Below are 25407 nucleotides of genomic sequence, written 5' to 3'. Positions count from 1 at the left end.
TTCAGACTTGCTGGGTCCTTCTGTGGGACTGCCCTGCATTTCCTGTATTTCACTTCTGCTCTCTGACCAAGTCCCAAGGTTCCTTTAATCTGTTTTTCTAGTTCCTGCTTGTCAACATCTTCCAATGAGACATGATGTCTCATCCTTCCTCTTGGAAAGAATAATGGGAAGGACAGCAGAGCTGTCACTGCCAGTCTGGAGACCCACGGTCCAAGGCCGGAGGAGAGAGCACAGTCAGGGCCGGATGGAGGTGGGAGTGGAAAGGACCCCAAGACAGAGTACAGCTTTCTACTGGGTGGACAAAACTGACAGACAGGCACACTGGATAGGGTCAAAATCCAAACAGGTCCCCATGGGGGAATGGGGCAGCTCATGCTCCATCTCCCTGGGAGATGGTCCATCAGGGTAACCAAGTAGGAACAGGGTGGGAGGGGCAGGTGCAAAAAGGACCAAAGGCCCAGGTGGTGAGTTTAGGGATTATCTAGTCCAACCCTCTTCTCTAATCCCACAGTTGAGGTCCTCAAACACTCCCTCCTGTGACAGTCTAACCCATTTCCACCCAGTGTCTCTCTTCATCATTGATGCTTCCAATCCATCCTCCAGGCTGCTGCCAGAGTGGTCTTTCTGCAACACAGTCAGTTCAAGTTGTCCCTCTACCTTCAGGATAAGGTCCAAAGTCCGTACGGCCTAAGAAAGCCCTTCTCTGCTAAACACAGATAGACCTTCACGTATAATCTCCTGTCTTTACCCTACTCCTCTCCACCTTCCACTGAGCTCATTCAACTGACAAAATACTGCATGACATTCCCCAAAGATGCAGTAGACTTACTCCCATCTGCCAGGAGAATTCCAATTTCAAGGTCCAGCTCAAGTGTCACCTCTTCAGTTAAATCTCCCTTCATGTCCCCTAGGAAGGATGAGTGAGTTTCTCTTCTGTGCTCCCAAAACACCTCTGTATAGCATTTATTACCGTGATTTGTACTGATTTACAGAGACTGAGAGACCATCCAGGTAGGGATGGGTTTTTTTTTTGTTTGTTTTTTTGTTTGTTTTTTTGTTTGTTTGTTTTTGTGGTAGGCGGGCCTCTCACTGCTGCGGCCCCCCCCCGCTGCGGAGCACAGGCTCCGGACGCGCAGGCCCAGCGGCCATGGCCCACGGGCCCAGCCGCTCCGGCATGTGGGATCCCCCCGGACCGGGCCACGAACCCGCGTCGCCTGCATCGGCAGGCAGACCCCCAACCACCGCGCCACCAGGGAAGCCCAGGGATGGGTTTTGACTTCTCACAGCCCTCCTTGCCCTTAGTTAGCATGATGGGAGCAGGTGGTCAAAAAAATGTTGACTTATAAAGAATGAACCCCTTTCCTTTATAAACACACAGTGAGCTCCTGGCAGAGCCCAATTAAAATCTAGGTTGTTGATGCCCAGATCAGGCCTCTCCTTCCTAGGTGGCCTCTTCTACCTGTTTTCCATGCCTATCCCATTGGATGCTCCTCACTGACCTGGACTTTGAAGCACTGGGGCAGTGACAGACATTGGCAGAAGCAGGAACCCAAGCTGTCATCTGTAAGGAGAGCCTTCTGTGCTCCTCCTAGGGAACAGTTTTGATGCCGAGGGGCTTTGAACCAAGCTGTAGGCGGTGACAGAGAAGGTTAGTCATCCCAGCCCACGCACGTTCTCTGCTCAAAAGGGCCCCAGCACCTGTCACCTGTCTGTCTTGGGTGATACGGGAAATGGTGCTCTGAGCCAACTCTGGTCCCAGGGAGGGAGGGCTGTCACTGTGGCCAAGGTCCCCCCCACCCCTGGTGGTGAAAGCCGGAGTGATGGCCTCTACCTATTGGAGCAAACATAAAGGGACTCAGGGAGTATAGGGAATGGCCTCAGAAAAGCTGCAACCCGTGATAAAGGTCAAGGGACTCAGCTCACCACTCTTTGGGCCCCATCTGGAGAGACAGATGTGTAGGGCTTTCCACCTAAGCAGCTTGTTCTCCACTGCCTGCCCTCATTGGTGTGTCTTCATTTCCCCAAATTCAAGGCTCCCCGAGGAAAACACAAGGCATCCTCCACCACCCATCCCCCAGACTCAACCAGGACATTTATTTTATAGCTGAATCTTGTTTCAAGCAAACTTAGCATGTAAAGTAGTGGGACAAACCTTCACTTAACTCTTTTCACCACAAAAAGCTCCTCAGATGCATTCATTCGCTGGTGGCTTACTGCGTATAAGGATAATCCCTGCCCCCAGCAAAGAAAATAAGTTGCATATCCAAATTAGGGCACATACAGGAGACAATACGATAAATCCTCTAGGGGAGGCTCACCAAGGTGAGTTTGGGAATCTGGAGGTGAATGAGTTTGAAGGAAGTGGCATATGAGCTGGGCTTTAGAGAACAGGTTGGATGTGCCATTCAGAAATAGGTAGAACGGCCCTCCAGACGGAGGAGGCATCATCAGCAAAGGACTGGAGGAGGATCCACGGACTATGGATGGAATCAAATGTGAGGAAGATCCACGCGGAAACCCACAAGGGTGGGCTGAAACAGTGCATTCAACATGCCCAAGCCCCAGGGTTGCAGGCTATGGCACCCAGAGAAGGCTCTGGACAGCCAAAGTGCAAGAGGAACGCAAATACTGCAGCAGCAGGGTTTATCCTGGGTGAGGAGTGGGCCAGGATGAGCCTGGGAATTAGACCACAGCTCAAATGCCAGCTCTACCCTTAAGAGCTGTGTGTTCTTGGACACGTTACCTCACCAAAGTCTTGCTTTTGTGCAAGGTCCCTCCCTAATACTTCCTATCGAGTAGATCACGATGAAACGAAATGAGATCATGGCTAGGAAGCACCTGGCAGCGTCAGGCACACAGCAGGTGCTCAATATAGGTCAGGTTCCGTCTCCACGCTTGAGGTGTTGGGACGATGAACAGCAAATGAAAGACTCTGGGGGACCCTTGAGGAAGGAAGAGGCCAATAAAAGAGGATTCTGAAGGAAGGGGGTGCTGAAGGAAGAGGAAGCAGGGAGGAAAGAGCCCAGTGCCTCTGAGCTGAGGTTTCTGCTCCATAGCAGGCCACTTTAGGGGTGCTGGTAAAATGCTCCCGGCCACACTGGTCTTTGGTTCATCCCCGAAGAACCCTGTGTTCCAGGAACAGCACAGCGATGCAGTGAGCAGAACGGGACTTGTGGGTGGAGCACAGGAGTTGAGCAGGGAAGAGAGGCAGCACCTGGGCCCCTGCCCAGATGGTGGGGGGACCAGAAATCAGGAGGTGGGGAAGGCTGGCTGAAGAAAGAGAAATGTTTTTAACTCCAAAGATATCCTCTACTAGGAAAGGCAAAATGTCCAAGGTTTGGGGGTTTTTTTTGTTTGTTTTTTTTTTTCCAGATCTGTATACCTACTCTTTTAACCTGAATAACCTGGCTTATCACAAAGCGGCAGGAGAGACACCAACAGGCTCGGGACTCACCTCTGCAGACAGCCTCCAGTCCCTCCAGCTGTGCCCCAGCCCCAAAGAGAAGAGGCACAGGATCTTCAGGGCGATTCTCCATCGAATCCAGCCTCTATGTGCTCCTCTTTCATTTATTCATCCCACCAACATCCACAGAGGAACTACTATACACAAGATAAGATCCTGGAGAGGCAGATGTCAGCTTAGTTGTCCACACCTCCATCCCTCAAGTTGTTTCTCTAGTCAGTTTCTTTATCTGTCAAATGGAGAAAATGGGTTTATGGCAAGATGCAATGAGATAATGAACATACCTGGCATAGAGTAAGTGCTCAAGAAATGTAAACTATTGTTATACTGGTAGAAGCAAGATTGCATGTTATACTGGTTATCTTTCATTTGTTTCCCCCACCCCACCCCCGTACATTCTACATCTTTTTCCACCCTGTGCAGTTTCCCTAGAATTGCTCTGTATGGACTAATCAAGACTCCCTTGCCCCTGACTTCCCATTGCGTTTGGTGCATGGGGAGCCAGATTAGGGGGAGGGAGAAATTGAAGACAAGGCTTTTATTCCCCCAACTCCCTTCCTGAGCCCCTTGACCCAAAGTCCCAGCTCTAGGAAAATGACCTTCCACACAGCCTCCCTGCCTCCAGGCATACAGGTGGTAAGATCCCACTGTGACTAGCCCCAGAATATTTCACTCTCCATAGTTGTTTCCCTACACTCTGCCTCAAATTACACAATTGAAATATGTCGTCTGTTTTCTACTGGCCCCTGACATACAGGGTGAAGGAGTGTGGGAAAAGGCCTGGGGATCAGGAGACCTGGATTTGAGTCCCATCTCTCCTCCTCACTGGCTCTGTGACCCTAAGCCAGTTTCTCCTTCCCTAGGCCTCAGCTTCCTCATTTGTAAAAAGAATAGCTCTTTTGTCCTACAGTTCCCCGCCACCACTGGGCATTTTGTGAAGTTAAACCCAGGAAAGGGATGCATATAAGGAAGTAGAGCTGCCTTGAGCAGAGGGCAGGTGAGGCAGCTAAGCCACACACCAACGCATTCTTCCCCAGGAATCACCTAACCCCTTTCCAAGGACTCTCCTTTTCCTCTCAGGCCACCAGGGTACCAGATACCCAGATGATCTCCACTCCAAAGCAACAGCCAAGAAAACTCAGGGAATTAAAAGAAATTCCCTTTACTTTCAGTAAGCAGCTGGCCAACCCTGGTTTAGCCACAGAGGTCCCTTCCCAATTTCTAGTGTGTACAGGGGTCCAAGCACAGAAGCCAGTAAACACTTGATGCCTACAGGGCTGCAAAAGAAGGGGTATCTGAGGCAGAGGGACCTAAACCAGCATCCTGTCTGAAGACCCTGGATAGAGATCCCTGTCGCTGGGTATGCATCAAGTAAAGGCTAACGACCACTTTATGAGATATTACAGAATCTCTGAAGTCCTTTTTATCTCCTGAAATTAGTGACTCAGGAAAACCCAGGAGCCACAAGAAAGACATTCTAATAATATCACCCTCCATGGCCCCCTTATCTGAAGTTTCATTTGCCCTAAGTGCTTTCCCACCTGCGGTCACCCAGAAATAGAAGAAAGTGAGCAAGGTAAGGCTGGGTTTCTGTCCTGAAGGACAGGAAGAGAGGGCAATGTGGATTCTAGCTTTACCAGCTTCTCTGAATTTCTGGCGGGGGGAGGGAAGTGGAATAACCTCCTAAAATTATCAGTTCCTGTTTTACCTGAGGTTTGACCGCAGGTGAAAACCACAACATAGTAACTGCCAGCACCAATTTGCCTTTGACGTTCTTCACGTCCCCCAAATGCCTCCGGAAATCTGTGGCTTCACCCCACAACTCTGAGCAAGTTCAAGGCCTTTCCCGACCCCAAATGAAAACTTCCGAGCCCCTCCGGGCTTCCACCGGTCGAACCGCGCACAGAGCCGGCTGGGTGGACGAGCCTGCACCGCAGACAGGCCCAAGGTCAGCCTCCGTTCAAAAGGCAGTAAAGGCCGACAGAGCGAAGCTCCTGCGCCCAGCGGGGAGGGGACCCCGCTGCCCACCCCGCCCTGCCCCCGCCGCTGAGTCACCGCCCGCCCCAACTCAGCCGAGCCCGCGTTCCCAGGAAGCGCCGCCAAGCGCCTGCGCATGCGTGATCCCGGGAGCGTTGTCGGGAGCTCGCAGCCCTGGAGGAGGCGGGGCCCGGCCGCGGGCACGAGCGGAGGCGCGTACGCGGAGCGCGCTCCCGCGAGCGAGGGTCAGCCGGAGCGAGGCTCAGCCGGAACCTGGCCCCGTGGCCGGGGGCGGTACCTCCGCAGGTCGCGGTGAGGAGCCTCTCGGGGATATCAATTTGCGAGTCAAGAGCCGGGCTTGAGGGGGCGAGACCAAGTTCCGGCGCCGGGAACCGGATTCCCCCACCCTCACGACCCTGGTCCAGAAATGCCCTGCTCCGGGCCTCGGTTTCCCCTGGAAGGCGGGGGTGGGGGGTAGGGGTCGTGCACCGACGAAGGTTGAGGCCCTACGGCCGCGGCGTTGACCTCGGACTGGATCTGGCCGCGGTGAGGATTCGGACCACAGCGCCCGAGGCCCCCAAACGCGGAGGTCGCTGGTCGGGGAGACCCGTCCCCGCGCAGGAAGCCGCCCCCGACCCCCTCAGGAGCTCGTCTCGCTGGGTGATCTGAGACCCGAGGCCGCGGGCCAGGAGCACCCGTGTCCTCGTCTGGCCCGGGTCACACAGACCTGCGTGTCCTCTTGTCTGCTGGCCCTGGTCACCTGGGCTGGAGTGACCGAAACGTCACAGGGGTCCAGAGAAGGAACACAGATTTGCTTCTGCCCTGGGGCTGGTAGGGGCCCAGGGCCCAACAGGGGCTCCTAAGTAGGGCCAGGATGAAGGGGTGGGCTCCTTCCCGCCGCCTCCTTACCAAGGCTCCAGCTCCTAGTTCCCAGATCCTAGGAGTGGGTCAGCGTCGAGGGAGGACAGAAACCTGGTGCCCCCCCATCCGTCAGGCCATGGATCGCTGTCAGAGGAGCATTGCCCGTAGACACTATTTGGGTAGCTGAAACAGGCTCCTTGGTGCTAAGCTCTCACCTCTCCAGTCAGCCCCAGTGCTGCTGCCTGCAGAGACTTCCCTGCTTCTTTTGGCCCTCTCTGTGCAGAAATGGAGTGGCCTCGAACCCAGGTTCCTTGGGCTTCCATTTAAGTGCTAGTTTTCCCTAATTCACTTCGTCTCACCTTGATTCCTCACTGGCCACACAGATGTCTTCCTTTTTGTGGGTTTGGGCCCTTGATGTTCCCCCAGAATTCACCCCCCTGGCCTCTGACCTTCCAAACACACCCATCCCTCAAAGTGTAGCTAGAATTCCCATCAGTCAAAGTGTAACTAGCGTTCCACTCCCTTCCCAAGCTCCATAACTCCCTGGCTGTCTCAGTATTCTCAGGAGACGAATTCTCAACAAAGGAAATCTATTAAATGCTTAAGTAAATTACACAGTCTATATGCATTGGTCAGACTTTTCAAATAATTAATTACATTTGCAAATGAGAAAAAAATCCTCTGCCAGACCATGTATGATTTAGAAAGTGTGGTCGCTTCATCCCAGAGGGCTTCCCTGGTCACTCGGGTTCCATGACTGTATCCCTAACTGGATTGTTAGCTCCCCAGGGCAGAGACTATGCCTGAATAAATATGTAAGAATTCCTAGGCTTTTGAAGTTGCGGTGGAAAAAAATCCAGAAGCCTGGAGAAAATGGAAGTAGAACAAACAAATACTTTTTGCACTCCTCACAAAGACAAAATCACTCTTTTTAGCGTGTCAAAAAAATGTACTATCATAACTTGGCCTATGCTCCAGATTAGCACAAGTCAATGTGATAGAATATAGTAGAAAGAATAATGGGATGGACAGAAAACTGGCCTTTTAGTTTGGTTTGTCATGTTTTAACAGGGTGAACTTGGACTTAACTTCTCTGGATATGCAGTTTCCCCATGCTGGATTTGGATTTAAGGATAAAAAATATACCTGCCCCATCTACTTTACAAGATGATGATGGTAGAGATCAAATTGAAATGGAATTAAGGGTTTGGTTTTTTTCTTTTAATATTTTTTTGTTGTTGCTCAGGAAATAATCCTCAATAATCTTTTTAATGCAAATTACTTTTAAATGATAATTTTTTGTTATTAACAAGTATCAAGGTACTGACCAAACATTAAAAAAAAAAAGCAGACAATGCTCAGTTTTTGCCAGTTTGTAAAGAGGAGGGAAAGGGATCAGAAAGAACAGTGTCACCAAATGTGACCCTGGGCAAGTAACCTAACATGACCTGTAGGGTAAGTCAGACTTCAGATAGAATTCTGGCCCTCCCAAATACACAGGCCATCATCCCAACCGCTCTGACCATCAGTCTCCTCATTAGTAAAGTATGATTAATAATAGTAATAACATTTATGAATGCTTTCTGTGGGCTCTGTACTATTTCAAGCATGTTGCATTAAGTCATTTAATCCCCTCAACAACCCCATGAGAGAGGGACTTTTTTTTTTTTTTTTTTTGCTGTGTTGGGTCTTCGTCTCTATGCGAGGGCTTTCCCCAGTTGCGGGGAGCGGGGGCCACTCTTCATCGCGGTGCGCGGTCCAGAGAGGGACTATTAATATCTCCATTTTGTGGGTGAGGAAACTGAAGCACAGAGAAGTTAAGTCATTTGCCTAGGGCTGCCCAGCTAGTAAGTGGTGGAGCCCAAGACGAATCCCAAGCACTCTGACTCCAGAGCCTGTGCTCATGTCTGTGCTGGATGGCTCCTTCCCTGTGGGGTTATTTTGAGGATTAAATGAAATAAGGCAGGGAGTTCCCTGGCAGTCCAGTGGTTAGGACTCGGCACTGTCACTGCTGTGGCCTAGGTTGGGGAACTAAGATCCCGCAAGCCGAGCAGCTGGCCAAAAAAAAAAAAAGAAATAAAGTACATAAAGCACTCAGTGTGGCCTGGCACACAGCTGTTAGAATTACTGCATTATCTTGAGGTATAAGAGTGGTAATGTCTATAGGTCTATAGACCAGTTCCTGGTGCAAAGGAGTGCTCTAGAAGTTGTTTCCCTTCCCCACTGACTTAATGGGAAAACAGAGAACGGGTTCCAAAGTGCAAGCACACACAGAATATGCTCATTTATGCATGTCATTTTTGTATGCTTTGGATAAGAGGTTGGCACAGGGGGTACCTCAGAACCTGTTGAATCCACCTTTGCTGCATTGCTCTACTCTCATTTTTTTGTCTTTCTTATGCTTCTTTTTTATTGCCTTTATGGTCTTCTAAGGAAAAATTCAAGCTTCCCTGGATTGGGAAAAGCTTGAGCCGAATGTCACAGAAAGTGGAATTGGCTTGTAATGTTGTCTGAAGGCTCAGACTCTGGGGGACACATGAAAAGCCCAGGGACCATTGGGATGTCCTCCTCGGGTGGAATCTTCCTGGGTCTCCACCCTGGGTTGGGCACCCCCTACACACATCTGCCTGTACACATGCTCCCATGATCTGAAATCCACACACTGTTCATACAGTTACTTCACAGCCACGCCCACCTCCCCACCTCAGACATCCCCATTGCCCATGGACCTTCTGCACACAACACACAATGCACACCCTCTCGACATCTGCATCTGCTGCCCGACACACACCCACACACAGACTTTACACGCATGCATTTGCATGCTCCTTATAGATGCCCCTGTAACCCCCAGATCTTCAAGGGACACATACACATCGCTGTAGACTCTCCATCCACAACATCCCTCATATCATCAGGCTGTTTAGAATGGTCTTTGATTTTGCTTTCTGCATTTTGCCCTTCTGTTTCCCTATCATCCTAACGGCAGTCTTAACGTAAATGTAGTAGGATGAGGCTTGTGAAACAGCACAATTTTGAACATGCCAGCAGGGTCTGATGTGTTTTATTTATCTTCAGAACAGACCTCACCTACCTTGCCTATTCCTGGGAAAAGCTCCATGTTCTTCCATTCGTGGGAAAACGATAGTTGCAGTTACGGGCAGGGCCAGTGACTTGGTGGGGTGGGGGGCAGCAGCAGCCTTAGTTAGAGCAGTTTGCTCAGCTGATCAGTCTGTGGGGTGTGGGCCCCCTAATCGGGAGGAGGCCAAGGGGAGGAGGGCATTGCCTTAAGATCAGCCCCCATCTCAGGAGAAGCCAGAGCAGACGGCCTCGCGCTGAATTCGCTGAGTCCAGCATCCTCTCCGGTGTGAGCCCATCAGTGCTGGTGTGGGTTAGCTCTCACACTCCCCTTTTGCTTATCCCCAACCTCCCACCAACACCCCAGGGCCCGGTTCTTTTCCTTTTGGGAACGTGCTCACGCCAGGGCAGTAAGGTGTGGCGGGAAGGGCACAGGCTTGGGGAGGCAGGTACCGGCTTGGGTTTCCGTGAAGTCGGGTACCAGCAGGAGTGTGACACGCCGTGGGGCACCACTCTCTGCAGAAGCCAAGGGGAGGCACCATCCTTACGTTCAGGCCTGACCTCTAGCATCTCTACCTTAGCCTCAGGTGCCAGGTGGGCAGCCGCGTGGTTGAGGGCATGGACCAAATGCTGTGACCGCCCGGGCCAGCTCTGTGGGACAGAAGCTTCAATAACTCCTATTAATGGGCTACTGCCACAGAGGCCAGGGAAAATGACAAATTCAAGGTGATGAGGAGAGAGTATTACTTCAAGTTTCCAATTGTACAACAGCCTTAGTTTCAGAGCCAGCTGAAGGAACAAGTCACCTTTGACACCGGGAGGCCAGAAGCAGGAGGGAGTTCTAGGGCAGTGAAACTACTCCGTATGATGCTACAGAGATGGACACATATTGTACATTTGTCCAAACCCATAGAAGGTACAACACCAAGAGGGACCCTAATGTCAACTCTGGACTCGGGGTCACTATGATGTGTCAATGTAGGTTCGTCAGTTGTAACAAATGTACCGTCTGGTGGGGCGTTGATATTGGGGGAGGCTGTGTGGGGAGCGGGTATGTAAGAAATCTCTGCCTTCCTCTCAATTTTGCCATGAATCTAAAACTGCTCTTCAAAAAACTTAAAGTCAATAAAAATCAGTACACTCCACTAGATAAAAGGAAGAAAAAGAGATTACACTGGTTGGAGGCAACGAGAAAGCACGAGGCGTTAAAGAGAGATTGGAACTTTATTATTGAGACTTTCTCCCTGATGAACTCAGAATGGAAAGAGCACTGGAAAGGTTCTGCTTCGGAGAGAAACAGCAACTGTTCAGGCACAAACGTTCACAGATACTCCTCCTGGGGGAATCTCTGCTTCCGATCCCCCCCAGTTCCCCACTACCCCCCACCCTCACCCAAAGAGTCAGAATTCTGCTCGAAATCCACCTCCACAGAGTGGGGCACAAAACAGCACTTAAAGCCCCAGCTGGTTGACAAGCCTGCGGGAAGTTAGAAAGAAGGGAAGTCAAGGGGTGAACAGAGGAACAGAAGGAGTAAGAAAAGTTAGCTGGATGGAGAAAAAAAAGGGGGGAAAGATCGCTGATGATGTCGTCCCCCCAGAAAATATAAATATTGTATGAATGTGTTCTTCTCATTTCAGCTGCTTCCCCCAAAGCAGTGGTGACCTCTTCTTCACTGGGAAAAACATATGCCAAGAGTAGCCGAGGGCAAGAAGGGGCATTAAGGAGCAAAGTGGGAGGGCAGCCCCTTGAGAGTGCAAAGGATGGGAGATGAAGCCAGGGCTGTCTTTTAATGAGAAGGAAGCAGCTCCCCAGGTGCTGGTCACAAGGCTCCTTGGATGCCCCTGGCAGACTTTGCTTCTCTGGTTGGCTCTATCCTTAGAAACAACGTCCTGGTGGCGGTGGGGCCTCTGGTCTTCTTGTGGGAGATCCCGGGTCCTCCAAAAAGCCAAAAGAGGCAGCCTCTGATGCAGCACTCGCTGGAGTGCTAATCATTCTGAGAAACAGGAATTCCGGGATTGCAGTTCTCCATGTGGGCCTAATCTGATCACCAATTTGCCAATTTGCCTCCACTGCCTAATCCTCAGGGCACCTCTCCCTCTGCTTCATCTTCACTGTCCTTCTGGTCCTGGTGACCCCCTGGTGCTGGTGGGTCCTCCTGGTGAAGTCCCCTAAGACAGGTCACTCCCAGGAGGGGCCAGCTCAGTTGTCACTCGGCAGGAGGAGGCCCTCGGGGCAGCCGGGCCAGGCCCGGGTCTCCTGGACTTAGACTCTTCACCCACCCACTTGCCATTAAGAGGCTTGTCCCCTCCAGGCTCTTCCTTCCGTCCCCCATCCCCATTGCCCTCCGCCAGGCAGGCATGACTCTCATAGCTAGCTCCTCCTCTGTGCCCTCAGGCATCTGTTATCTCCCTAATCTCTCTTGGACAATGTAATACACACACATTCACACTCATTGGTATTTGAAGGCCAGGCTCCCCTACCATGTGCGCTCGGTGGGTATAGGCATCAAGTTCAGGTGGGAAACTGAAGGTCAGGCCTAGGTTGCTACCAGCACCAAGTGGCTGGTGCTGGTTCTGACTCCTGGGAAATTGCTCCGAGTTTCGAGTGTCAGCGCATCAGGGAATGGAGAAGAAGGGAAAGGAAAAGCCGCGTGATGAAAACCAGGAAGGAACGAATCTTCTGCCAACTGTCTCCAGGGAGAAGCTGTGGCAACAGCAAGAAGCTCTCCACTGTCCCCTCTGAAACCCAAAGCCTTTGGGGTCTGAGTTTTCCAAGACATGCAATAGACAAAGACACACTGCAAACCAATTAACCCTCTGAGCCCTGCCGGGACCTTCACTGAAGTCACTTCCAACAAGTAAATTACCTGAATGCATGGAACAGTCACCCTCCTCTTGGGGCCAAGGAAGGGACTGAGCTTCCTGGCTGGCTTAGAAAACAATGCCAGAGAAATGGCCTGGGGGAGGCAGATCCTTCTAGCCGGGGACTCTTGTTCTCTCTTAGCATTCTGGTATCCTGAATCGTTCCGCACCCCTTGGGGGAACAGGGGAGAGGCCTGGGGGTAGGCTCAACACCCAGGTTGATTCAGACCCTGAGAGACTGGCTCCTGTTGAAGCCAACCCAAGCTCAAGAGGCAGCCGAGGGCTGGGGACAAACAGAAGACTGTGTGTGGAAGGCAGCCACGTGGACAGAGCAGACAGCCCTACGGAACTCAAATCTCCTCTAGTTTCCCAGCTTACCGGGGAAAAAGGAATTTCAGCTGCTTTTAGCTCATGTGATGCTCGTTAATCCAGTTTACACTAGAATTGAGCTGCTCTCTGTCCCTCCAAGAGGGGATCCAGGAAAAGCAGGTGTGGCCTGACGTGCCTCAGTCAGGTCCCTAATTGAAGCAACAAGACAAGCATGCCACAATTCACAGTTTCCACTCTCCCCCCTCGACCCACCCCTCACCCCACCAACTGGCCTCAATTAACTCCCAAATCTCCAATGCGTAACGGTTCCTGCCAGTGTGGCTCAAAGGGTTAATAAACCAGGACTTCTCAGACAGTTAGGACACAAGCTCATTCACCAACAGGAGCCCGAGAATGGCAACACAGCAACCTAGGGTTTCCTATAGCGATTCTTTGGGGTTTCGCCACACCCTGTTTTGTCACAGTTGAGAGCACCTGGATTCTTCCCCAGCCCAAGGCTTCCCAGGAGGCTGGGGAGCTCCTGGGTGATGGCCCGCTCAATCTTATCCAGAAAGCAACCTCCCATGTAGGAACACTGCTGGGACAGGAGCTTGAAACTGGAGATAGGGTTGATGCCAAAGAAGTCCTTATAGGCCTCGCGGTTGGGAAGGTCAAATTTGCTGACGTTGGTCTTTGCCAGGATGGTCTTGAAGATGTAGAATTTATCAGGGTCTTCCACGATGTCCTTAAAGACCAGTTCCCCATCACTGAAGAAGGTCATTTTGTCCTTGTACGTCTGCAGGTAGCGGTCGACCAGGAGGGCGTGAATGCGGACCCGGACGGCATGCTGGCGGATGAAGGCAATCTTGTTCTCCAGCCTGTTCTCGATCACCTGATTCAGGTCTTCCAGGAGGGAGATCTCTTCCCTGAGAAACAGGTCCCAGTGGGTGTCAGGCTTGTAGACATGTGGCCAGAAGGAGCTGACGTACACCCTTGGGGGCTCCGTGACGTTGATGAGCGGGGCCAAGCTCCAGAAGAGGGCCCCATAGACCCTCATGAGCATCTGCATGGCCAGGTTATCGGCTTTGTTCAGGATGATCCTTATTTGGGACTCACGCCCCTTCAGCTGGCGGAAGAGCATCTCCAGCTCCAGACCCACGTCCAGCTTGGTTGGGTCAAAGACAACAAAGATGAGGTCCGCTCTGTCGATGAACCACTGGCACACATCGTTGAACGGGTAACCTTGGGGAAAGGGAGCGAGAAGTCAGGCTGGGCAGGCGCCACCTCAAGCCCCTCACCCCTCTTTCCAGAACCAGACCACTCCGTGGCTCGAAGGGAGTAACGGCATCAGGGAGTTTCTGGGTTTCTAAAGACTTTTAAAGAATTAATTACATATCTCCTGTCCCTTGTCAACCCTCAATCAAGAATGGCCTGGTGGGGGGACTTCCCTGGTGGCGCAGTGGTTAAGAATCTGCCTGCCAATGCAGAGAACACGGGTTTGAGCCCTGGTCTAGGAAGATCCCACATGCCACGGAGCAACAAAGCCTGTGCGCCACAACTACTGAGCCTGTGCTCTAGAGCCCACGTGCCACAACTACTGAGCCCACGTGCCACAACTACTGAAGCCCGTGCGCCTAGAGCCTGTGCTCCGCAACAAAAAGAAGCCAACGCAATGAGAAGCCAGTGCACCACAAGGAAGAGTAGCCCCCGCTCACTGCAATTGGAGAAAGCCTGCTGGCAGCAACGAAGACCCAATGCAGCCAAAAATACATAAATAGATACATAAATTTATTTTTATAAAAAAAAAAAGGATGGCCTGGGGAATTCACTGGCAGTCCAGTGGTTAGTACTCCGTGCTTTCACTGCTGAGGCTGAAGGTTCAATCCCTGGATGGGGAAATAAGATCCCACAAGCCGCATGGCAAGGCCAGGGGAAAAAAAAAGAACAGCCTGATCCTTGTTTTAATCCACAATGGAATCCAAGGCTCCAGGAAAGCAAAACACTTTTTCCAAATGGAGATTTTCCCACTGTCTGCAAAGATCTGGGCAGTGGCAAAGATGTTGAAGGAAAAATGTCAGGGAATTAGAAGGAATAAAAGAGAAGGTGCCTTACTTAGGGGAAAGAAACATGGACCTGCCATCAAGACCTGGACTAGAACTTGGGCTCTGCCACTGGCCAGCTGAATATTAAATGCTTCTAAGCCTTAGCATTTTAGCTGCAAAATGACAAGAAGAACAATAACACCTAAGATGATATAAAGATTACGACGTTGCTATAAATTTAGGAAAGCACCAAACTAAAACTGCCAGCCTGTCACACAGCCAGCTTGATACATTCTAATTCCTTTAATTTATTTCCAAAATGAGAGGACTAGGAATACCTGTCTTGAAATGTTTCTACAGTGATCAATCAGTAATGCATAAAATTATCCTATGCATTATAGGAGTGCAATAAAGATTAATTTATTATTATAATTTTTAGTGATAATATTATTACTAGCTATAAAACAGGGTTCTGGTTATAACCATAAACTGAGATCCACCATCTGGTCATATATTCCTACAAATGCCCCATTATGACTCATCTCTGCAGACGGCCCTGCATCATAGTGACACCAAGTGGCACTCCCCTGCCACCTGAAGGCAAGCAGAGCTTTGGAAAGTCTGAGACAGGCTTCTCTTGAAGCAGGCCTGGTAAAGCAGATACTGGGACTAGGAAAAGTTGAAGGTCAGGTTTAACCCAGATCCAAGTTAGCCAGAGGTCAAGTGCATGTGGACTGGGATCCAAGGAGCCCAGGCTCTTGATCACCTGGACACCATGGGCCTCCCAAAGACAGCTAAGCCCCAGCACAGACCTCAGGGAGCTCCTGACAGAGAAGACCAGGCTCCCCCTTGGGAAAATGCTGATGGCCTCCAAACCTGATCAGTCCTTGAGAAGGGAAAAGGATGAGGTACCCCACACCCAAGAGACACCACAGTGACAACAAGAAGGGGCTGGAAGCAAAGAATGCATCCCCTGGTCTTGGACAACACTAGCCTCTCCCACGTCCGCCTACCATCCACTGTCTAAAATATTAACAGTTTTCTAAGACAGCGCTCATGCTGCTCAGAAACGATTGTTAAATTACCTCTTTCTTGTTGCTTGCGGTTCTCGATGATGCCTGGCGTATCCACAAATGTGACCCGCTCCAAAAGTTTGTGGGGAACCTCAATGCCGATCAGCTTCTCCAGGAAATTCTGGCCAAACTTCTCAAGGGGCGAGAATGACCGGGCACTGTCAGCAGCCATGACGATACCCTCGATGGTCTTCAGCTTGGGCCCGTGCATGAGGACCGTGAACTCGGAGGTGGTGGGCTCGGCGCCTGCACACACAGGCATGGGGTTAAAGGGAACACAGTCATCTCTGGGGAAGCAATCCACCACCAAGGACATGGACAAGCAAGATGTTTCATGGAGGGCTTGCCACAGGCATTGGATACTATGTTTGCTAACCTAGTGGCTTGTTTTATTTCAATTGTGATAAAATATACATAACAAAGTGTACCACTTTAACCATTTTTAAGTATACAGTTCCGTGGGATTAAGAACATTCACATTGTTGTGTAACCATCACCACCATCCATCTCCAGAATATTTTCATCTTGCCAAACTGAAACTCTGTCCCCATCAAACACTAACTCCCATTCCCCCACTCCCCGCCCCTAGAATCTCTTCTGCACTTTCTGTCTCTATGAATTTGACTACTCTGGGACCTCATATAAGTGAACTCATACAATATTTGTCCTTTTGTGTCTAGCTTATTTCACTTAGCATAATGTCTTCAAGGTTTATCCATGCTGTGGCATGTATTAGAAATTCATTCCTTTTCAAGGCTGAATAATATTCCACTGCATGGATGGAACACATGTTTTTTATCCATCATCCATTGATGGACGTTTGGGTTGTTTATAGCTCTTGGCCATTGTGAATAATGCTCTGTGAACATGGGCGTACTGCTGGTTTCTTGCATGTAATCTTCATTATTATATTGAAGATACGTATGAGTATTTTAATTTTTCTTTTTTCTTTTTTTAATCTGTCATATTTTATTTTTTTAATTGAAGCATAATTGACTTACAATATTATGTTAGATTCAGGTGTATGACAGAATGATTCAATAGTTTCATACATTACGAAATTATCTACACAATAAGTATCATTACCATCAGTCACCACACAAAGTTATTACACTGTTGTTGCCTATATTCCCTGTACTGTACATTACATCCCCTGAATGTTTTCATTCTTCAAAATGCTTTTTACATATAACACTAAAATACCAACAACCACACAAGAAAGTCTCACTGTTACCTGTATAGAGCTGGTAGCGAGTGTTTTCCAGCCCAAGGAGATAGTTTATCATGGTGGATTTGCCAACACTCCACGGTCCCAGGAACAGCACCATTGGCTTGGATGCGATTTCCCCATCTGTGGGCAGCAGGGATGAGACATGGAGGTGAACTCACAAAGCTCCTTACTGTGGAGGGACAGGGTTCTTCACTCTGCGTCCCAGACAGTCCATCTTGAGTTGTGGGATTCTACCCTGGACCAGAGAGCGTGTCACCATCAGGGGCACATCTCATGCTATGTTAGTGCAATGACCCAGTTAGAGAACATGGGAAGACAGCATTTGGGCCATGCACAGATCTGCAGCCCACCGGCCCCAGAGTGGGAGGGATCAATTGAAGTCAACTCCTCCTGGTTCAGATCTGGAGGCGAAGGGTTCATAAAAGGGGCAGGAGAGAGCAGCCATGCGGGGAGAGGCTGAAATGCCGCTATCTGAATTGGTAACCAAACAAAGGATACAGAAGAGGCTTAATACACCCTTGGATGGTCTGGACTCGGGCGCTGCCTGTCCCCTGCTTGCCTCCCCTTAACTGCAACTCCTGACACCCCTCAGGCTCAGCCCAAGCCAGGCTCCAGGGCCAGTCTCAAATATTAGTCTCCAAAGTCCACGGCACATTTGCCAGTGTCTGAGACCAAGCGTTGACTCGGCAATTCTCTGGTTCTTGTCCGTGTTGGGGAGGACACCCTGCCTGGGCTTCCCCAGTTGGGGTCCCTGAGCAGGAAAAGCAGAATTCTCCAGGGCTCAGGGAAGGGGCAGTGAGAGGCTCCTTCCCGCTGACTTACAGCCCCTCCTTGAGCCCTGAGACCAAGATGGTGTCTTGTGAGGGGAGAGCATATATTTATTACCTGAAATTGGTACCAGGCCATGCCCCTTCCTCCCTGCTGGTAAAGACACTCAGTGAGTCCTTCGCACTGCTGGGTTCTCAACCCCTGGCTCGGGGACAGGAAGGGACTGGTGGGCTGGGGGTTGGGGGTGGCAGGAGTCCCCAGTTACAGCCACAGAGATCCTACAAGAAGCCTTTTTCCCCAGGCCCAGGCCATGCCAAGGGGAACTGGGCCTTCCAGCTCTCCCGCGAGACCACCCCAGCGGGCTTTGCCAGCTGCTGTTCCCGCTCTCTGCAGCAGGGGGCGGCACTGGCACACGCAGGAGGCTGCAAGTGAGGGACCCAGCAGGGAGGTCACACAGGAGGCTGCCCAGGGGCACAGAGGAGCCCTGGCACTGGTGAGAGATGAGGGGCGAGGAGGGAGACTGGGAAGTGAGATCACGACACTGGGATGCTCTCCCCACAGAGAAACCATCCCCCTGGGCCGCCTGCCGAAGAAGATTGCAAGGGAAGAAGGAAGAAAAAAGGAAGAAGGAGAAAGTTACCGCTCCTAATTCCAGCTGTGTGGGCTGAGTAGCCCAGCATCTCTCAGGGCCTCCGGTCCACCTTCTGTAAAGCAGGAATAACGTAGGCCCTACAACACCCCATCCGCTGTAGAGCCATTGGGAACATCGCGGAGATGATACAGAAACAGCCAACTAACATAGGAAGAGACGTGCAAACCACTAGCCATTAAATGGCAATTAGATGCCATTGTTAACAGGTTTCCAAGACAAGCGACACTTAAAAATGGCCTTGCTGTGGGGCAACAAGAACACTATCCTGTTGCTGTGGGTACACAGAGGACAACCTAAGGCAACTGAGCAACAACTATCAAAATATTGAATTCCAGCATTTCTTTAAAAAAATGTATCCTACAAATATACTTCCATGAAATACATAACACTTATAGCAGTGTTTGTAACGCTTTAAAAACAGAACATGGCAAACACCCCGTGGTCCATCAGCAGGGTATGTTATTTAGGGTGGTGGGTGCACAGGGACCAGAAAGAGCATCTGTGTGGTGTGATCCCATCTTTGTAAAACAAACGAAAAGACACCCTTGGATATGCTCATGTAAGCAGAGCAATATCTGGAAGTATTCATGAGAAACCATAGCAGCAGCTGTCTCTGGGAGTGGAATTAAAGAGGCTGGAAATCAAGAAAGAGATTTTTATTTTTCAATCTATACTATTTTGCACAGAACTTTTTTGGCAACAAGTGTATCTTATTTTTATGATTTTGAAAATCAATTTTTGAAAGAATCCAGACCCAAGGGAAGTTGAGTTGAGAAGCCATTAGGAGGAGGGAAGGATTCTAGGCCAATCAGGGGACTGAAGACACGACCTGTATGTGAATGGGGAGCCCTTCGTGGCTCTTGAGCACAGGAGGGATGGAAGTTGGCATCTCCATCCTTGGAAACCAAAACTGCCTGCATGAACGTTCACAGATGAAACACTTGTTCTCCCATAAAGCCCTGTGCAAATTAAGGGGCACACCTGCTGGGAAAGGATGGTTCGTGTCACTGAGGTCTCTGCCCCTCCCTGATAACTCAGGAGAACTCCCCTTGAGGGCTCAGGGAAGTGTGGACAGTCAGAGGTATAGGCCCGACCTCCGACCTCCGACCTCCGACCTCCGGACACTAGAGGTACCTGTGATCTCATGCTGCCGAAGCTCATTGTATTTGTAAGACTGCTCCAGGGGCTTGATGGATGAGTGGTAGATCTTTCGAAGCCGCTGCAGCACCACTGGGGGCAGAGAAGGGCAAGGGTCAGGCAGGGGCTTCACCGGGTGGTTTCACCGCTGTGGATCCATCTCACTCCCCAGGGCGGCTCTGGCCCCGCCTGGTGGGGAGCAGGGGCCGTGCAGTACATCAGTGTTCCTGGGGGGAGCTGGTGCACATCTCAACCCTCAGAAATCTTTAAACCGAAAGGCATCCTCCCAACCCCTGAAAGCCTCCAGAGCTTTTTTTTTAACCTAACCCTGTTCTCCTTCCCCTCAACAGTGTGTCCAGAAGCACCGCCTCAGCCTGCAGCTACCTGAAGGCCTTTCTATGGCAGATGGCAACCCCATCTCCTTCTCTCTTTCCCCCCAAACTGTACTCATGCTTGCCTTAGGTTTAGAGGGCAAGGAGGCATGGCCGCCCCAGCCCTGCACCCGTCACCGCATCCTTGGTGCCCCTGGGAGGAATCAAACATCCCAAGTATCTTCCTGAGAAGAGCGTGGCTCCAGGGAGAAGGGGCTCATGGGGTGAGGCACAGGGAGGGAAGAACATGGGGCCACCGAGGGTCAGTCTTTCCAAACCCTGCCCGTGAGCTGCCCGTCTCCAGCTGTGTGCCAGAGCAAAGCCCTGCCCTGCTCTGAGCTTTCACCAGCTCATCGATTAAGAGGAGACAGTAAGCCCAGCTGAAAGCCTTGAGTTATTACAAGAATGAAATGAAATACTGGACATCAGAGGGCTTTATCAACTGAAAAAATCAAAGCCAAAGTGATGAACAACCCTCCCTAGCCATGACTTGGAGGCTACACCGTCCCCAGGCAGCAGCACTGGGATTTGCCTTTCACCCTTTCGCTGGCCCCTCTGCTTGGATCGCCTTTCCTCCTCCCCGCCAACCCAGAGGCCCCCAGCCTTGGATGCTGCTCACGGAGCCTTCTCCATGAAGCCCCCCATCTCCAGGGTGCTCCTCCTGCCTGGGGTGCCTGCTGGCCTCAGAGCTGCAGCCATGCCCCACCAGGTGCTGCGTGGCCTCTGGCCACAGGGCTCTCCCAGCCCAGCCCAGGTCCTCACGAACACACCACACAGCCCACCCCCCACCCCACCCCTACCACCCCAGCCCCTCCACCTCCCAGCTCCTGCCCCTGATTACCAGAGAAATCATCAGTTGGCTTGTCCTCATTCAGCATCAGAGTTTTCTCAATGTGGGAGCGGTCCCTCAGTGGGGCTTCCTCAGTCACATCTTCCGCCTCTTCTGGGGAGAGAAGCAGAGAGCAGGGTTAGGGCAGAACTAGGAGCCAGTGGCTCTAGGTTCCCTCCAGTCGGGCAAGGGCGGGGTTGTGAGCAAGTGCTGACCAAGGCTTGCCAGGTTCAACTGCAAGGAGCCCTGTTTCTAGGAGGGAGTTTTAAAATTCAAACTCAACTTGTTAAGCTCCTCGATCCATTTTAGGTATTCAACAACTGTTGATTGAGCACCTACTATATACACCAAGCACGGAGCACGGCGTTGTGAATGCCGTGGTGCCCAAAACCGACCCAGCTCTGCCCTTGTGGAATTTTCTACAGTCTGGTGGAGAGAGGGGGTGAAATAACCTGGAAAGTAATATAATTACAGACAGCGATGTGGGTACGGAAGGAAAGATTCCAGAAGCTAGGAGGGCCTAAGAAGTGTGCCTACGAAGTCTTAGCAGGGGGAGTTAGAAAACTTCCTGAGAGGAGCGGTTTATAGGAGTCTGCATTTTGGGTTCTAAGAGAACCACTGGCCTGGTCAAGTGAGCATTTTATCAGGAAGAGCTGCTACAGGGAGTCTTGGGGAGCGGGGTGGGGAGGGAGAGGCGGGAGCACTGCTGCTTCTGACCCAGCAGATGTCCCTGACTACCTGAGGCTCCAGGGAGGGGTGCTCACATTCCTGGGCCTCTAACATCACAGCTGTCTCTACGGGGGCTGATGGCACAAAGGATTTTAGGTGATAGAAGGAGGATAGACTTGGCCTGTGGGGCAGAGGGAGACCAGTTCCAGGAGGGAAGGGAGAAGAGAAGAAGCAATGTGCCTCATGCAGCACCTCAAGAGAGTGATTCTTTCTGAGATCAGATCCAGAGCTGGGAGGCCAGGGAAAGGGGAGGGGCTTGCTCCCCCAGTGCGTGTACCTGCCAGGTGTGGAAGCTAAGCTCTGCCAGGAAACCTGTGTTGGAAAGTGAAGATTGACCCCAGTGCCTCCATCCTACAAGCCAGTTCTTGGTCCAGGTCAGTGTACTCGGTGGATGAGGCCACACCTCCCTAGGATGCTACAGCCTCCAATGTTGCCCAGCAGCTTTGGCCCTGCCCACCCCCACCCCCACCCCCCCACTCCCCCGTTCCCCGGCCCTGAGAGCAAGCAAGGCTGCTGCTGCTCCAGGTGGACGGACATCTGTGGGACATTAGTGTCACAGACAGCCTGAGGTTTCTTATCACCATCCTGACATGGCCTAGTCTTCAAGGGGAGACCCCAGGAGCTAGCCCACCAACATGGTCCCGCAGTGCCCCCTCACACCCACCAGCCTGCCTCTGGGCCTCAAATCCTGCCACTATGCCCCCCACCCCCACCCCGTCTTTTGGGTTAAGGCACTAGTCTGTGTTAAAGTGCACTGAGAGACCTTAACCGGTAAGTTTCTGATGGCCTATAACGAGATCAGGTTCCTCTGGGCTCTCCAGGGTCCCTCCGAAGTGGGTATAAGTGGCTAATGAACAGCCCGAAGGCACCCCGAGGGCCGGGCAACCCCCATGGGGCCTCCACCCCACAAACCCGGGGCTGGCTGGGGGCTCTCCCGCCCTGTGGGTCCTTGCCTGCCCCTACACACAAGACCTCCGGGAAGACCGCAGCCGCCCCAATTCCCCGAGCAGCCGCCACGCCCCCGCCACGCCGCCTCCCCGCGGAGGTGCCCGGAGCAGCCCTGGGATCCCCTACCCTGAGGCCCCTCCTCCTTGGGCTCCTGCGCCTCGGTCCCCTCGGGCCCCGCGTGCGACTCCTCAGCGCTTGGTCGGGCCCCCTCCTCCCCGCTGCTCTTGCTTCCCGCCGCTTCCTGGGCTCCTTCCCTGACTTCCTCCCCGGCTTCTTCCTCTTCCGAGGAGCCCCCTGCTTCTTCCGAACTAGCCCCGTCGCCGCTGTCCTCTTCAGATTCTTCGCCCCCCTCTTCTTCGTAGGAGGCCGCGTCCTCGTGGTCCTCGGGCATCCCCTCTGCGGGGCGGTCCTCCTGCGAGCCCCCCACCTCTGCGCGCGCGTCCGACGCTGGGCTGGGGCTGGGCTCCCCCTGGTCCTCCGCCCCCTCCGCGGCTTCTGCGTCCAAGTCCGCGACTCCATCTGGCAATTCTGGCTCCTGACCGGGTCCTGGGCTGCCCTTCCCTCCTGTCTCGACCTCCTTACTGGGAGAGTCCCCTGAGTCTTCAGGCTCTGGGGGCCCTGCTGCTGCTCCCTGCGCGGGGTCGTCCCCTAGCGCCTCCGCGGCTTCCTCGGGGACCTCGGCACTCCCAGCTTGTCCTTCTGTCTCCAGTCCTGGGCCCTCTCCTGAGCTGAGCTCTGGCGCCCCCTCCTCCCCGGGCGCCCCCTCCCCTCCTGGGGGAAGGGCGTTTGCTCCAGGTTGGCCCGTATCTTCCTCCCCAGACCCCGCAGGTTCCCCGGGGGGAGCTGACTCGGAGGCTGAGGCTTTGGAGAAGCTGGCTTCGGGATCAGAGCCCAGGCCGTTGGTGGCGGGGGCCCCGGCGGCTGTCTTCTCCGAGCCCCCAGCCTCCCTGCCATCTGTGGGGTGAAGGAGCAGGTTCGTCTCTCCGGGGGCCGCTTCTGCCTGAAGCGCCCTTTCCTTCTCCTCTAGACTTGCGTCTCCAGCACAGAAATGATTCTCCAACAAACTGCCAACATCTTCTGTGCCACCCGAGGCGGAAACTTGCAGTTCTAGATGATTAGAACACGATTGGTAAATGTCAAGGGGTTGGCACTCGCTTTGCTTCTCAAAAGTCTAACTCAGCCTAGCTCCTGTCTCCAGGAGAGCGGTGTGGACCAGCGGGACTGTGGGGCTCCTCCCTCCCTGGTCTTCATAACCGCCCTGCGTGGCCGGCAGAGCCTCCCTCTTGATGGGAGCCGTGGCTCAGAGCGAGCAGCTGACCCACCCCGAGCCCCGCCCCTGACCCTGCCTCTCCAGCCTCCCCGTGGGGATGGAAGTTGGGCGAGCCCTTCCAGCCCTTCCTCAGCCTTGCGGGCAGGCACGTGCAGCCTGGCTTACCCGGAGATCTTTCCAGGATAGGACAGATGCATGTCCACCCCACCCCTCATCAGTTCCTAGAGTCACTAACCAGCGTGCTTTTTATATTGCTACCAACAAAGTAGTGAAAACAGGTGTGTGCTGGCCAGATCCTCTTAGCTTAAGGGGCGGAGCACTTAGGGGATTACTTGTGGCTCTCAACCTTAAGTCACACATCCAATTCTGTCCCCTTAAGGGCAGGCATTTGCTGGCCTCTCTACCTAAGATTAGTGAGGACATGGCCTGAGGAGGAAGAGATACACAAAACGGGCAGGCCTGGGCTTCCTGGTGGCCTTAGCGAACCCCTCCTGAGGGGATCCCCTTCTAAGGGCCCAGAGCTTTACTGGGAGAGCCAAGGGCACTGGGAGAGCAAAGCAGAGGGCAGGAAGGGGCCCAGTCTGTGTCAGATGCCTCTGTCAAGGGACAAGTGTGATTTATTTGAACAATGGGGTCAAAAGGGAGGGTGGGGCCTAACCCTTCTGCCCCCTCCCACCCAGGTTGGGACCTATTTAAGGAGGAGACCCAAAGAGGGGGAACATCGCTGACACATGGGGATGAGGGGACGGGACCGTGGGTGCCCTGCCTCAGGGTAGCTGAGCCATCCCCAGGTCTCCCTTGATTCACAGGACTCTTTCTGAGGAAGCAGCATCCCTCCTCCCTGCTGGGTACAGCGCCTCCTCTCTCAGGCCCAGCTCGGCCTCCCATAAAGAAAAGCCACTTCTTGGGGGTACCTACCCCTTCTACCTCGGGGTACCCACTCCCTTGTTCCCTGAAAGCTGGGGAAGCCTCCAGGGGCCAGGAACAAATATTTTCTCATTAACCCTCACAGATACAACCTGCTATCAAATTCAGAAGGATGGGAAGTTTGGGTGCCTTTTATTATAAAGGAGCCCACATGTTGATATAACACTTCCCCCAACAACCTTCACATTTGTGACCAGAGTCACCTCCCTTATTACTGTCAGCCAGGTTTCAGAGGTGAAGGTCTAGAGAAAGTCTTTGATTTGCCCAAGACACCAGGCGGCTAGAGGGCAAGTGGAACCCAGAACTGCCTGCTTCTTGTCCAGGCCTTCCATGCTACGCTGTGTTGAGGGGAGCATAGAGGAACCCCTTCCCGCTGGTACCTCGCCCCTCCCTGCATGCGCCCTCTCTGACTCCTGGATTGCAGGAACCAAGGCTTAATCCTCCCTCTGTTCCCAGAGCTGGGACCCTGCCTGACCCCCAGAAAGTGCTATGAAGAGGTCCATGGGGAGATTTGGGTACCATAGGAATTCCTGGTCCCTTAGTGGGGGACCTGGAGGTTACTCATTAAAATTTTCTTTCATTACCACTGAATACCTGTAAGTCCTGATTCCTTTGCTTGCATCTCTATCTCCCCCCCTACCCCCGACAACCTCTGGAAAAAAATCTTATGGCAGGAATTTGGTATAACCCAAGGGATTGACAGGCCTCTGAGCAGCAAGATATATGTGAGATACATTTGTACAATTATTCAGTGTGCCAGGCAATGCTTGAGCACTTTATGTATAAAACATGAACTTGGGCTTCCCTGGTGGCGCAGTGGTTGAGGGTCCGCCTGCCGATGCAGGGGACACGGGTTCGTGCCCCGGTCTGGGAAGATCCCA

At 52.3% G+C, this 25407-nt stretch overlaps 1 protein-coding gene across 1 annotated transcript in view; it reads right to left on the bottom strand.

Annotated features, from left to right (window-relative positions):
- Positions 1 to 12979: 12979 nt before the first annotated feature.
- Positions 12980 to 25407, bottom strand: part of SRL (sarcalumenin) — a gene marked incomplete at both ends in the record, with an annotated part of 33565 nt that continues 21137 nt past the window's right edge. The window contains 6 exons of the mRNA XM_081255943.1: positions 12980 to 13791; positions 15677 to 15910; positions 16899 to 17015; positions 19450 to 19545; positions 20665 to 20766; positions 22456 to 23436. Of these exons, the coding sequence (XP_081112069.1) occupies positions 12980 to 13791; positions 15677 to 15910; positions 16899 to 17015; positions 19450 to 19545; positions 20665 to 20766; positions 22456 to 23436 (2342 nt within the window). The remainder of the gene's footprint in view (positions 13792 to 15676; positions 15911 to 16898; positions 17016 to 19449; positions 19546 to 20664; positions 20767 to 22455; positions 23437 to 25407) is intronic.

Source organism: Mesoplodon bidens (genome assembly GCF_964165515.1).
Source record: "Mesoplodon bidens genome assembly, chromosome: 15".
Classification (NCBI taxonomy): Eukaryota; Metazoa; Chordata; class Mammalia; order Artiodactyla; family Ziphiidae; genus Mesoplodon; species Mesoplodon bidens.
Note: the sequence above shows the minus strand (reverse complement) of the source record. Positions and strands in the feature narration are given on the sequence as shown.